This window comes from Varroa destructor, unplaced genomic scaffold (assembly GCF_002443255.2).
Source record: "Varroa destructor unplaced genomic scaffold, Vdes_3.0 BEIS01000003.1, whole genome shotgun sequence".
In the NCBI taxonomy this organism is placed as follows: Eukaryota; Metazoa; Arthropoda; class Arachnida; order Mesostigmata; family Varroidae; genus Varroa; species Varroa destructor.
The window spans coordinates 19,908,606-19,923,861 of record NW_019211456.1 but is presented as its reverse complement, the minus strand read 5'-3'; the positions used below and the strand labels follow the sequence as shown (position 1 = coordinate 19,923,861).

General features: G+C 40.7%; 1 protein-coding gene across 7 annotated transcripts in view; it reads right to left on the bottom strand.

The window, feature by feature from the left end:
• The window catches only part of LOC111246921 (uncharacterized), a 70,642-nt gene that overhangs the window by 41,623 nt on the left and 13,763 nt on the right, over nt 1–15,256 (bottom strand). For 4 of the 7 annotated variants that reach the window (XM_086983743.1, XM_086983742.1, XM_086983745.1 and 1 more), the window contains exons 2-3: nt 11,340–11,480; nt 8,873–8,931 (exon numbers count right to left, since the gene is read on the bottom strand). The exons of the other annotated variants lie outside the window; for them this stretch is intronic. In XM_086983743.1, coding sequence (XP_086839869.1) covers nt 8,873–8,931; nt 11,340–11,369 — 89 coding nt within the window. In that variant the 5' untranslated portion in view covers nt 11,370–11,480. The remainder of the gene's footprint in view (nt 1–8,872; nt 8,932–11,339; nt 11,481–15,256) is intronic. 7 annotated transcript variants of the gene reach the window in all.

The following is a 15,256-nucleotide window of genomic DNA, read 5'->3' as shown; positions in this document are numbered from 1 at the left end:
TATGTAGATGGCTGTTGTTTTGATAACCTGAATAAAAACAAAGCACTACTTCGTCCTAGAGCCGTTATAATCAGTGTATATATATATATATATATATATATATATAATAGAAATAGTCTCTCTCATATGGTACATCGTGAGTATTCATTCATTCAGTCATTCAGTACTTAGGCAAGACTTCATTATGATGGAAATAGGAAAAATAGGGCCGCGGAATAATGCCGAATACCGAGTATGTAGTATTCAGCTTCTATCTACGTTTATATTTATATAATACAAAAATAGGTGATTTCTGTATTCTTCATTTATATTAAAATCTTATTTTAGATGTGACGTACACTTTGATCAGTCGAGCTCCAAGTACCCGACTGAAGTATTAATCCTTAGTTGTTTTTAATATTAAGGTGGTGTTCATTGTAACTCTTAATCACTATCTGTTCAAATAGGTTAAGAAGGGAGATTAATTTGATGACACGCTTCGTAGGAAACATCGCGTGTTATTGCGGTGGTAATATTTCCGATTTCCGAAGTATATACCGATTGTGGAGCCAACAAAAAAAAAGGCAAGACTCATATTTTCTGTAACGTGCAAGCTAAAAAGAAGCTTTTACCGGAACGTACGGAAAAATCCCATAATTATTATAAAAAAATAAAATAAATACATAAGCTAGCCGACAAACTTACCTGAATATTTCACCTTCTATGAACTATTTGGTTCCCTATATGGCAAAACATTTGGGTCCTTCATATGTAATTCCCTCACTACTTGCAACGGATGGCTTCGTTCTGATTCATGCAATACATTGTGACAACTTTTTTTATCCGCCAAGTTATTATTTTGTATTTTAGCAAAACATCAACGACATCATTCAGACCTAATATAAAGCTTTAAGCAAACACCGGTGTCCTCAAGGTCTTCATGATTTATTCGTTGCCTGTGATTTTTCCGATACTTCTCTATTGATAACCCTCTGTATATATATATAAATATATATATGTATATATATATATATATATATATATATATAGAGAGAGAGAGAGAGAGAGAGCTTGGGCAGAGCAAAGTAGTCATCGAATAGGCATTTTTACCTTGTCAGCCATCTTGTCGTTGATGGCGCTGTGGCTTGGTCTGTCTTCTGGACGTTTCTGTCACCCGAAGCAATGACGCAAATTGCGACCGGTGTATTAAACGGAAGCGCGTTTTGTCTATGGACTGTGTTTAGCATACTCCTCTGCAGCGCATGTACCGCGTCTAAATCAAATCCTGTACAGAAAGAAAAGCTACGCCAAAGCTAAGTATGGATCTCAGCCAAACGCTATTAAGCTAGCAATTCGGGCCATTCTACGTACGCGCATGGGTGCCCGCTGAAGCTCCATCTTCGATTATTACGATCCGACCCACGGAAGTGGCCGTCAAACATCTGAGAATTTATGCTGGTTTAGACACTGTGCAACAAAGATTCTGATCTTGGCAATGGGCACTGACTGCGCGACGACAAACTGCCAGTGATTCCTGCAGGTGCGCCCGAATTTTTATGGCTTTTGACGCCATCCCTCCATCCTATCGCATCGCTTGTCCATATACGTCCGACTCCGCATGATCGGAACTTGTCCTACGGTCTGTCGCGTTTCATTGGCACGATAATGATCTCCTTTGCCTGTGCCGGCAGCCGTGAAATATCACCATAAAGCCGCGCTTTCTCTGGTACGTCGAGCGCACGTTGCAGTTATAGAGGCGTTCATTTGTTAAAAGTGCTTATGCTGATGAGGACTGAGATGGTAAACAAATTAATAATTCGTAAACAAACGCATACACGTAGCGTTCGTAGTTCTGGTAAACAATGCAGTAGCTAATGATTATTGAAGTTCGCTAGTTATTAAGGTATGATATCATTAAAGATAAAGAGAAAATAAGACAAGGGATATTTTGACACGTTTCTATCTTCAGTGTAACTTTTTACTCACCTACAGTATATACATCATGCGTTTTTTCGTATTCGATTACCTTCCACGCTAGTAGTCGGCATTTAGGGTTCCGAATTCTGCTATATCTTGAACGATGAGTATGATCATATAAAGAAATGTGCTCGGGTCTCAGATCCAATACGTAAGTTGCTAGCCAGCACTTTAGGCAGCTGGCTCTAATTCTAATCTTTGTCTGGATCACCATATGCTCCTAACTTTAGTAGACGAATATATTACCACTATCAAGGGAACAGTATGACTACATAACAATGTTGATTTTCGTTTTTGTCCGTCCTACGCTACGGTTACATTATATGTCATTTACCATTGTCAAGATGAACTTCCTCGCATAATAAACAATCTGGCACTTTCTGTTAGAGACCCCACTTTGCGCTTGAGGTCTGTATTTCTAACATATGTTTTTACATAAATGGCGATCGGTTACGCACGTAACTTACCGTAAATCAAAACGACAGTTTGCATTCTCGTTTCGCCTATACCCTCTCAGTGTGGTAGTGAAATAGGGAAACGTATATCAGGGAAAAACACATATGATCAGCTACTAACAACTGAGCGGAGCAGTGGCAAAGCCTAGATCTAACCGCAAATTTGATATGGAGCCCTTTGTTATGGAAACACTGGCACAACAATCTAGCTTGATCCCTCTACTGCAGCCATATCCATCATTTTATTTGTTTAGTACGGTGCAGTGTCAGTGCAAAAGAATTACGGCCGAAACCTTTCGCCAAGAAGACACCGCCAGCCGTTTTGCCATCCGGGGCACTTGACCCTTCCAAATTTTTAAAATGTGATCCTGCATCAGTCTGCGATTTCATTTAGGCTTCGACCGTTCATGCGGGGCTGTGCCTAAAACCACACTCCTCTTCACTAATTTTTTCAACTGAGCCAAACAGCATATGCCAAACATCCCTGTGAATGTGCAGAGGTAACTTGTCTCCCTATTGAATTCAGGGACAAGAGGTGGTCTAGGCTTGAAGTCAAATTTCGACACACGTTGCTTTGAACTGCTGGGAGCTAATTGATTGGAACAATGTTTAACTGCAGGCGTTGACTAAGTCGGAACACTTATAGTTAGAGAAATCTTTGTCTCCGGCAAGTGAGGTTAATGCATATGATAGTTTGGGTTGATGAAACCAACTTCTCTTGACCAACCTCGTGCTTATCAATTTTGAGAAACTGCAATATAATTGTGATCTTTTCGCCTTTGCCACCTTTGCATAGTCTCATATAGTCGGTCAGCGTGCTATTCGCGGTACAGGGTAGTACTGCCTCAAAGTGCCACGTTGCGACAACCTTCGGTCGTCATTCAGGCCAACGTTTAATCTTCTCACGTACATTATACGTGGCGTTATACGGCAAATTCGATAGAACTGACACTGTTACATTGATCGCTTCGTATTGTGCAAGCAAAGAGGTGACCATCTACGACGTGATCGTGTTTTAGTTTTTTTCTTATTCGATTTAATCGTCCCCAATAAATCAATGATCTTGTCGTAATACCGCTAGATTATATAAATCAATTCAGTGCAAATAGCTTTACGATACTGTGAGATTATATCCAGTCTTTTCGGTGCACTATTATTCATGGTCATTAGTGTATATATAATCCTACTCTGTCGTACGTGGGATACTGAAGATGGATTGAGTAGCATTGGCCAGCCGTCCCAAGACTCCATCTGCAGCATAGGAGTTGAAGATCGGTGACGTCGCAGATTTAGATATGCGCCGTAAATAGTACAACAAAAAAAAAAGAGTTTTTTCATTTTCTAACCCTTTTAACAAATAGAAATTAAAGAAAAAGCTCGAAACGTGATTTAGACGCACTTCATTTTGTGGAGCAGCGATCCAAACGCTAAACGACAGCATCGAACCAGGTAAGTAAATTTATGTGTACCTTACGGATTGAAAGTTAGCCATTGCCTAAGCCTATCTAACAAAATTAACTAGTGATCGATTTTATTTCTACGTAGTCCTTTCAAGGACGATATCCAGATGCCACTACCTATTTTTTGGTTACTACTATATCTGTTCCCGTTCGCTTGCTCGTCCCTGGCCACTTTTAAAATCCTTATTGTTGTTCCCATTTATAAAGGCAGAAGTCTTACTGGCCCATAGCCATCACCTCTTTTCTTAGAACCGTCTTCGACCAGTGTACACTCAATCAGTTGTGATTTACGTTGTGGTTTCCATTACCAATTTTTTAACCACATCTCAGATCTAACTCTTTCCTATCTACTTAGTAGTTTAGCCTTCAAAATCGCCTGTCCATTGCGGTGGCTTTTTGGGCTGTACTCCCTGGAAATTTGGTAGTCGGGGTATTTTTCGAAATGGCCAAAACTTTCGACCCTCTAGATCATGACGTTTTTATTCAACTAGTATTCCACCTAAGATTCTGACCGTACCAGTTCATGGTCTTTCACTCATATAATCAACGGATGCATCAAAATCAACATCTCGAGACTTTTGTTTAACCCAATGCAGCTTCTGGAAAGCATCGGCCAAGCTACCATTCACGATTACACACTATCTCTCTTCTATATTAACTATCTTCTATTCACAGGGGCATCAAAGTCCTTAAATCTTAATTAGAACTCATTGTGTCCTTCCGTCGTTGCTACTCTCGCCATTGATAACCTTCCATTTAAATCAAGTGATACCGCACCTCTCTTTGCTGGTCGTCTTAATGACAGTTTCTCTTGGCAAACCCATATTAATCGTTTTCCTCCAGCTTTTCACACTAAGTCACTTGTACCGCCTCTAAAATTGCCGATCTTGGTCTTTTGCCTACTAAGTAATAGTATGGAGGCGGGCCATTGCTATAAAGTCAAACAATTCACAAAACTATGCTTTACGTAGCGCCTCCGGAGTTCTCCTGTATTTCTCTTACTGCTAGCTGAGATCTCTCAACTCCAGAGATTTCGTCCCAGGGGTCAACGTTTTAATAAGTCCACTTGGGTCCCTTTCGGCATCAGTTCGCTTTACCAGTGTTTTTGTTGTTATTGCCACTGTTTTGTTTGTTTTTTTCAAGTTTATTTCTTCATGTGTTCGCCGATTAAGCCTTAAATGTTAAATACTGTAGGTACAGATGCGGCTGCTTGACCTATTTGCTACGAATATAGCGAATATGTTTTGAATCGAATACCCTCTACGTGCCAAAATAGCTTAAAATAACTGCTCGCTTGTGGATCCTACTTGCTCAGTATGTGTCACTTTGATAGATAAACAGTTTTATCTATCCTAGCCTTTCACGTTAACGTCGTCTATAACTGTGTCCATATACGTAGATATATATAAGCCTCTCATGGTATATTTCGAAACATCTCAAGTCGGCCTTTATTTCAATATTCTAATTTTCTGTCGGATCTGAGCAGATGCTTCATACGACAACTGTTTGGGTGTTTTGTATAGCACCGGCTCTTTTTCTGTTCCTAACCTTTTTTTTTGGTTCCAATCTCCTAGTCGAATTGAACTAATTACTATCATTAGTTACTTATCGATATTACTACTATTACTTTTATCGGCACGGTCACTGGTACTACTGTGTGCCTATCTATTGACGTCTACTATGTAAATCCTTATTTATTGGCTATAATTCTAAACTAAAACGCCTGAGTCGCTGACCTCTCTACGTCTCTTTCAACGCGACCCATCGTAAAGTTACGGTGTGAATTCGATAATGTGTGTTGCACTGATTCATAATACATTTATTGCCATAAAGGGCTCGGCATATTGGCTAAATGCTCGGATTCAAAAACGGTCAACCGAATCATAGAAAAACAATGAATGGACTGTAGTTTTACATAGTGGGTAGGCACACTCTATTATATGTGTTCGGGCTATCAACAGAAGATAAGGAGAGCTGCTTCTAAGAACGAAAATTAGCGGTGATCAGTGATTTCGAAGGAAGCAAATCCCTGATCCCCACAATGAAGCTATGCTAAATAGACATCATCTGTAAAAGAAACTAGAAACGTTTAAACATCCTAGTAACTGCATAAAGTTACAAGTTATTTAGCTAAGTAAGTTGGACTTATTTGTTCCCGGCATAGAAAATAATTCAACTGAAGCACTATTAGAACTAGGTAGACAAGCGAATTAGCGATTTAAATAACCGCAGTCCGACGTATGTATTGGTAGAGTATGAATAAACTTACTCTATGGACGCGCGGTGACTATAGACGTCCTTCCTTTACATGACAAACTAGGCATATATCCTCAGTGCACTTAACCAATGAAATGCCATTGTTTAAGATCAGTTAACTAAAGCGGGAACTTCCCGATGGTAAGTTCTTAAGGCTTACCTGCTCATTTATGGGTACTAGAGCTCGTCAAGATATCTAAGTGCATCGTCTCAGCTTCCGTCTTCTAAGCAGTTTGGCGTTCGAAGACATACCCAAGACCACATTAAGACTAACGAAAGAGTATAACGCTCGGTACGACTTACTTAATGTAAATGGTCGTGATAAAATTAAAACAAGTTTGACCGACAATATACATCCAACCTGCTTTTTCTAACAAATTGGACAGTCAGTTCAAAGTATAACCTAGGTCATCAATCCGACATTTTTTAATTGAAAATCACTTATCACACATTTTTTCACACTCTATAGAAAAAAAAAAAAAAAAAAACTCGCTGTAGACTAGTCATAAATTCGCTACTTATGCGCTTTTTATATTTATGTTGAAAGTTGAAGATCAGGCGGAATGGTTCATGTGTTTCTTGCTTATCGATATAGTTACGCTTCTATAACCCAAGCGCCTTCGAACCGGCCATTGGCCAGCTGATCAAAAATGACTTTTAGAGTCGCGTAATGTTTTATCGCCGCATTGCCATGGTATCGGGCTTCCTCTGCAGGGGAACGTTCCACGTTTTCTCTACTGATCATAAGTGTAAGTCATAATGGCTGATTTTTCTACACGCAGTTCTTTAAAGATGTCTTAATACGATACTTGGTCTCTTTTAGTGCTGTGATTCGCTTCTGAATTGGGTCGCAGATAAATGACCCTTGTTGTGTTTTTTTCTTAAATAGCTCCGTCTGCGCTCACTTGTTTGTTACTCCAACCAATCTGTCGTAATCGCTGAAAGGCCTTGACTGGTTCCATTGACATTTACCAACTGCTTACTTTTACTAACCTTTCCTTCAACGGTGTGCGTTTTAACTTATTAAGATAATATTTCTTATCGCCGTTTCTTGTGGGGACGTCAGCTTTTGAGAATTGCAATATATCGCTTTAACGCATCGAGTGAATAGCATGCCACTAAGTTCGGGTGGCCAGTAGCTTATAGTCCTCTCGCATGCTTTTGCCTGAACCTGTACTGACATGTCCATTCAAGGGATTCAATGTAGCAAAAAGAGTCATCGGTGGCGTGGCTCACAGGGGTGGCGATATTTAGGATAAAAACTGCTTCCAAGGCCAACTCTCAGCTGCCCCTTTTATGACGGGCATCGACACCGCCATTTTAATATTACCTCAACGATCTATAGGGATTTAAGGCCCAATACTGTATTTTATTGTTTTTTTCACATTACTCTGACTTTTGCCGAAGGATTAAAGTATATCTCTGCCTGGATTCGGAAATAAACTACTTCTGCAGTCCTATTGTTAGTAGGCAGAAAGGTAAGCAATGTTTGCCAGTACCTCTCAAGTCATGAGCGAATATGGTGCTTGCAAGTTATGTTCTCAGAAGGGTTTTTTTTTGTATACTCAAGTGTAAACGCGAGCTTTCGGCATGAGGTCTTTAGTTCTAACAAGAATAACCAAACAATATCTGTCTTTCCGTTTTCGAAATTTTTCGGACCGCCGAACATCTTCAGGTGTACATATATATACACATACACATTTGTGTATCTATATATATATATGTATACTGTTACGCTTTTAGGAATAAAGGATCGTTATCTGAATTGACGTTTTTTGTTGGAAAAATTATGTATAGGTGCAACACGGTTGAGCGCCTTCTGGTTATAACATTTTTAATCTAATACAGTTCTGTGTGCGGAAGCGTAAAAATTCAAAGATCTGACCCACTCAGTGCATTATAAGGGGTTGCCGCTGTCACATAACGCCGCGAGCCGACCGGCGACGACTGTTATAGCTGAAGCCAAGCATATAGTGGTTTTGTGGCCTTATAGAGCGACGCCACTACCAAAGCAGGTCTTACTTGAGTTGGCCATCCGTATTTCCCGAGTGGTGAGTACATTAATGTAACTCTTCATTGGTGTTTCCCACCAAGTCGACCTCTACGGAACGAAATGGGCCAAATATTTTTGTCGGCCGCCTCTGCTTTTGTACCAGTCTGGGCAAACCTCGTTGACTAGATGGATGTATGCATCTATGCACTTTACCGCCATATAGTAGTGATGCTCCCGCTACCTTTGCCACTTGCTTGTTTGTCTGTAACAGCAAAATGGCGTATGGCAAATCCCTCCCAGGATCTGCTACGATGTTCATTCCATTTCAATATTCAAAATTCGGTATTTGTTACGATGCTTGTAGCACCAAGAGGTCGATACGGTTCGGAAAGGAACAGCATCGCAAAAGGCTGTAATGAACTTTCATGGTAATTGGTAAAAATTATTTTGAATTTGATTACAACAAAATAATGTACATCTATAACTGATAGCCAATGACCACAACTAGAGTTGCATAAAATAGATGATCCAGGATGAATGGTTTGTTCCGTTCATATTTGACGCCCTGTAACTATTCTGGATATAAAGATCTCACGGTGTTACTTTTTTTCCGCAAAAGGTAGTTAATTGATATAGTTTAGAAACGTAATATCAGCTTAGTTTACGTAGCCTACAAGCAAATAGTCTTAGGTATGTGGCTACAAGCAGCAGAGAAACGGAACTTTGAGGTTAATTTTTAAGCTCGTACTTACCTCGAGAGTTGTCGAAGCAAGGACGAAGTAATTGGGGATTCAGTTGGGATTAATTCAATCTGGATAGTCGCCCGAAGCATCGACCAAGAAAGAGAAATACGGTTGCCGATATTGGTTATCTCTATACGCGTTAATCTACAGGAAAAGCCTTGGTATCAATGTGATATATATGGGAATTATCCTGCTGCAGCTGGACATCGTAGCCAAAACTAGCGAGAACTTCGAATTCGGTTAGGAGACTTGAATTTTTTGGCCCAAACTAACTATAGCGTCGAAAAGAAGAGCCGGAAACCGACAACCAAAGCAAACATCGACTTGGTAATCCTCAGCTAGGCTGAAAACGTGTTTTTCCTTTCCGCAGAGAGTCGAAGACTTGTTCTCTCTCTGCCTTTCGAAGTTTCCGCTCCTTCGGCAAACAGATAGACAATCGGAAACGGGTAGCAAAATATATAGCGTACTCTTTTTACCTGATAACTAAACGGGGAAGATATATTTTTCTATACAGATGATCAAGTAAATGACAACAAGCCGCGAAAAAATTATACATACACTTACTGATATTTTGCCTTAAAGCGTTTGCGGGCACCCCTCATTTCAATGAGTATTCCTCGCACAAGCGGTCGTGCTCATTTGTATTGCAATATAACGAAGAATGCCTGCATTGAGCACATTCGCGTGCATATATCATATCATGCTATCTCTCTCATCAGTTCTACCTTTTCTCGTTCTGCCCCTCGTTCGCTCTGCCCTTTATCGATATCTCACTTCGAACAGCATTCGAGGCAGCCCTGTTCTATTTTGATTACTCGTTTGCGTGTCGCTTTCTTCCGTAGCCACCTGCTTTAAATGCTCCTAAACGGCATGGTTATCCTTTGTTAAGGCTATTCTACGCCCCTCACCTTTTGCGTACGGTTTTCTTTACTTTAGTTGCCGTAGCGGATTGTCTGGCCCCGCCTCTCATTCCTCTTTCCAATCCAGTGTTTAAATCAAAACATGCACTTGAACAAATAATACATCATTCCACTTGTCCTTTTGCCCTTTTCATATACTACTGAAATCGTTCCTTCGAGCAACAGGGGCAATCGATTTTCCTCAAATTTCTTTTCATCGGCTTTTCTTGGGAGTCGAACGAAGCTTCTCTTCAAGGGGGCCCTTGAATATACAAAAAACGTAGCGCTCGGCACGCTCACCGGCTCTTTTCTTTCGGACACCCGTCTCCAGGTCATTGCACAAAGGATTTGCACTTGAGATATTCGAGATCATTTTCCGTGCCCTGAAGCGACGCGATTTTCCCTCGGTATCGCACCTGGCTCAGTCGTCCTTCGTTGGCTTAAATAACAGCTCCAGCAGCGTCAAGGAAGGCCATTAAGCACTCAAATGTCGCGCACAATCAGGCGCAGTCTTCCGTCTGCATCAGCCGACGAGGCAAAGCATCGGCGGAACTACAAATAGAAGTAGAGATTCGGCTTCTTTTTTTTAAACTAGTCAGTGAGCAATTTAAGCGCAGAGCGTCAATCAGGGCAGAACGAGAAACTGGAGGAGTGAAAAAAGGTGGGGACAGAAACGAAATTTTTTCAGATGAAACAACATTTTTCGAGATTTATGGTGTGTGAATGAAGCTTGCTGTACTTGCTACTATTGAGGGTGTTGGCGCCAGTGGGGTTTTTGAACGCGAGAGCCGCCTTTGCTGGTCCTTGGATTGGAGTGACACGTAACCAGAGTCACTAGTCACGTATAATCACACACGTATAAATCAGAGCGAAGTAGCCGCAGTAACGACCAAAAATAACGGAGGCCAGCGTTGAGTCGTAGGTGGTTTACTTTGCTGCCAGGGCCTATTGATCGACTATAAAAACAAATATGAACTGAAATAACGTTGCAGCTTGATGACATAGTTAACAACTTCAAATTCGTATGTGTTCCTATTTAGATGCTGTTAATGAGATAACAGTGGCTAAACAGGAAAATACACTGTACGATGAAGGAAATTTAATATCCATGAAAAAAAAACCCTAGCAGAATACCATGCCAAATAGTATACGTACTTCGAAGACAGGTTTTTGTTTAAAAACATAACGTGTCGGTAAGGCAGGGGAAACTATCGTATTTGTCAACTGTATCAGTTCGATATATTCACGGTGCCTCCTTTTAACCCCATCCTCTATCTAAATCTAAAATCGCTAAATCGCACTAAAAGATTCTGTCGGATTCCTGTTGATGACTCTCTAGAAGATCATTCGAAACAGCAGCCCCCTTCTCTGCTTGGGATAACGGCTTTAACAAATATGTATTTTACGCACGTGTCTTAGATGGCCGAGCAGCGTTACATAATTAACTAAATATAAATACGGTTTGCTGTACTGCTTGTCACTGTGGTATTAATGATGTTTCAATTTTTACATTCCCTTTTTTCGCTAAAAACATTGTTCCAGCGAAAATCGAAGTACATCAAGCGCCGCATACTTACATTGTTGTTGATGCACGAGTTCATTGGCATTATCCTCAGTTGCAGGCTCCAGAAACCTTGGCAGTGATCTTTTCATCATTGAAAACCAATAACGAGAAGTTTTTCCGGCATGTTTTTTTCAGGGTAAAGCACCTGCCTTACCTATTCATACGACATCAAACGATTACACATTCGCACAGTACAAATTCATACTACATGTTATTATCTAAGAAAATCATATAGACTATACGAATGTCGAAATCTACATCGCTCCTGTGTATTGTTTCGTTACTTTTTTAATAGATTCCTCCCTTCTATTGAGATTGCCATGGTCGTTACCGCTAGTTATAATGGACTTTTACTTCCTTCTAAAGCACTTTTAACGGGCGAAGTGTGAAGTTGTCCTGTTTTCGTTGCTGTGTATTCTGTCCGTTGTGTAATCTTGTAAACCGTAGTGCCCTTCATCCTGTAATCAAGCAAAATGTACAAGACTAACCAGCGCCTCTGCTTTTTGAAGCCATCGTTATCCCCATTACGTGGTACTTGTCCTGGATGGAAATCGGATGAAGGGGGAGATGGTGCGGGGACTAGAATTACAAACTGTCCCAGATAGATGCTGACATACACCATTTTGGTAGAAAACGCGGAGTTGGCTGTCAAGAGGATACCAAATGAGACGACGACGACGACATTTGGGCAGAACAAGCTTTACAAGATGGACCCGCTAACACTAATCAATGACTTTTTTTCGACCAAATTTTAAGCAAGCAAGACGGGGACAAATCTAAGATTAGTGGCATTGAGTTTCTGTTTGGTGTTTTGCCGCCCCGAAGATTCACCTTTCCAACAAATCGTTTGGTTGGCGTACACGATAAGACAAACACAAGCATAATATATACACGCGGACGAAAATCACATGACGGCATGACTGAAGTCCCACACAGGGCATATCTAGAGGGCAGCGCATCATCGGAGCTGTATCGTTAACCCTTTTACGGCGTACGATGCAGGTGATGATTCTTTTAACCTGTTTACGGAGGGCTAAAGGAGAATGATTGACGGAGAACAAACAGAACTGACGCACAGACCAATGGTGGCAGGGTAATTCGCTCAAAGACTATTACGAAAAACAAGAACTCTATTGTTGGATACTGCTACTCCCTTCACTGCTGCTCCTGCTGTTTTTATTGCAGTAGTATGAGAGACCGCCGCCATTGACCCCGATCCTTGTCGCCGCATCTGCCAGGCGGATTTGGAACTTAGTCGTCTCTAAGCGACCTGATAAAATGTACTTCTTAAGGAGTCCAAAAGGAGTAAACGGGCAAGCAAAGAGAAAATTACTTTTGGCCAGAGCATGATGCTACATATTTTTCACGTGCAGTGACGCTTTTCCGCGCTTATGCCGATTCAGTACTCTCCGTTTTGTCTCTGTCTTTCGATAAGTTGAAAGAGCAACGTAGCCCGTTGTCCGGAGTTGTATCCCTGCTGGTGGTAGGGAATATGAATAGCTTTATATTAACGCTATAACCACTGTTCATGCGACCATTATGATGAATACTTGATTCCATTCAAGTGTTGAAGTACAGGGAGAATAAACAGACAGTTAGATAGCTCAGAGTGCCCTGTTGCAATATCAAGAACCAGCAGTGTCGAACGCTCAACAAAGATGTTTGTGCCGTATTTTTTCTGGGCATCTATATGGCGATGCACAACGAGGGTACGTTGGTGCACGCATGTATGTTTATAAGGCCCGAGGCACAGTTTGCCTCGACAACGGTAGGCGTAGCGTTAGTAAAGCGACGGATGTAGGACAGCTGTGCATTATGCAAAAATCCCCGTGCATGAAGATTTTTAGGTGCTACAGAACGTTCTTGTGTATGCAATTTTATAGGATCGACTAATAACTTTTGGCAGCACAGGTTAACGCAAAGTTGCATAATAGGGAGCAATCGAACAACCGTATAATGTGTATATGATACACAGTAGTAGCTTCAAGTTACTCGAGCTTCCCGTTATATAAAGTGATCTCGTTTACCTCAATTATGTATGTATAGGAGTACGTATTTAAAATAATTTTCTGTAATTACAACCATTCTGTTTGCGTCCTACTAGTAGTACGAACGGTCATAGTTTAAGGAAAAATCGTATTTCGTTGTATTCCTTTGATCAAAATGAAGGAAGAGTACACGAAGTTGATTTTTTCCTCACCTGTTTGTACTTTTATGACCGTACACTTAATTATCATATATTTATAGATTTGTAAGCGCTCTCTATTAGTTTCAAAAGTATAGTTAGAAAAAACGAGTTTGTGGCGACAATGAGCTGCTTGAATGTACCTTTTTTCATTTTACGTCATCTTAAGGCGCCGAATCCTCACCGGTCAGGCAGTCCCGAGGTAATCAATGTAAAAGACTTCGTCTCAACACCATAGATATCTTTGGGATGGAAAAGAGGACACCTCAGATCGCGGAAAAGATTCAGCCTTGGGAACTCCCCTGCACCCCTAAATGACGACGTCAAAAACGCGGCGTCCCTTGTAGGAATCTAAGGGTCAGCGAGCCAAATGCTATACGTGGTAAGCGAAACAAGTGCGATGAGACGCTGCAGCAACAATGTCTCGCTTTGCAGAAAAGTAAACCTTCGATTTCACATTGACATTTACATTAATGTAATGGCATCGTAGAAAAATTTACCAATCATTAAACCAACAACCAGATTTTAGAGATTATGCATCATTGCGTTTGTTAACGATGTATTCACGTTCGCACGTACGGTACGACATCGGTTGATGTGATAAAAGCTAATTAAGCCCCACTGTATAGCTCTCTTCAAAAGTACTATATATATATATATATATATATATACATAAAATTTATATGTATATATATATATACATAATGTGTGGTGCTTAGTCCTGCCTAATCCATGTGTATACTGATGTGTACTGCACTAGGCGCATGACCACAACAGTTGCCTGAAAGACTGTTATGCATAAGGGAATATAATGTAACGGTTTGTCTCAACGGCTTGCTGCGATCTTCGTAGCGGATTGCGGTTGTTTTCGCTGCTCGGCAAGGTTACGTTTATCAGCCTCGTGGAACTAGAACGATGAATAGACATAAGGGACATCAGAAATGATAAGCAAAGACTGAAGCATGATATGGTTTTAGATCCACGTATTGCAGTGGACGAGCACCGCTGAAGCGAGAAGCTATACTTTTCTATAGACCACGTTGTTTCTCATACAATAGCGAAGCAATCGGTAAAATGAATTTATATGATGCGTGACGTCCCTTAGCACGGAACGGAAACAATTATCAGGTAGGTACCTTTATATCGTACACTAATTAGCTGCACGTTAGTATGATCGGTATATCTTTATTATGATGGGATCGATGCCGACCGAAGTGGGGAAGAGTTCTGAGGGGAACGAATAACCGTAATTTTAACATCGATGTCTGCGTTTTACGGTATGCTTTAAACGATGAAATTTATCCACTTCCTCTGCACGAGAAGGAGGCAAACAACTAACGCATAATCTTTAGTGTATCTATTCACGATTGAAAACATTAAATTGCATATACATACATACATACATACATAGAAAGTTGGTTAAATTAATGTCACAAAACTACCGATATCGATCGATTAGGCATCTAATTTTCGCTCGTCCGATCACCGAAATGAATTCAGTGATAGCAACCTTAATCATTAGAAGACACTAACTTTTGTGGTGTGTTCTGATTACTCTTGTTTCCAGAGAGCGGATCGGCCCCTGTAGACTGATAATATATAGCGCTGACGCTGCTAGACAAAGGGTATATAAAAATATCAGATCCAGCAATGGCAGGGGAAAATAGGTCCTAGGAAAATATATGAAACAACAAAAACTGGAGTTCAAATAGCACCTGCAATCGGCTACTCCCCAACGTCACGTC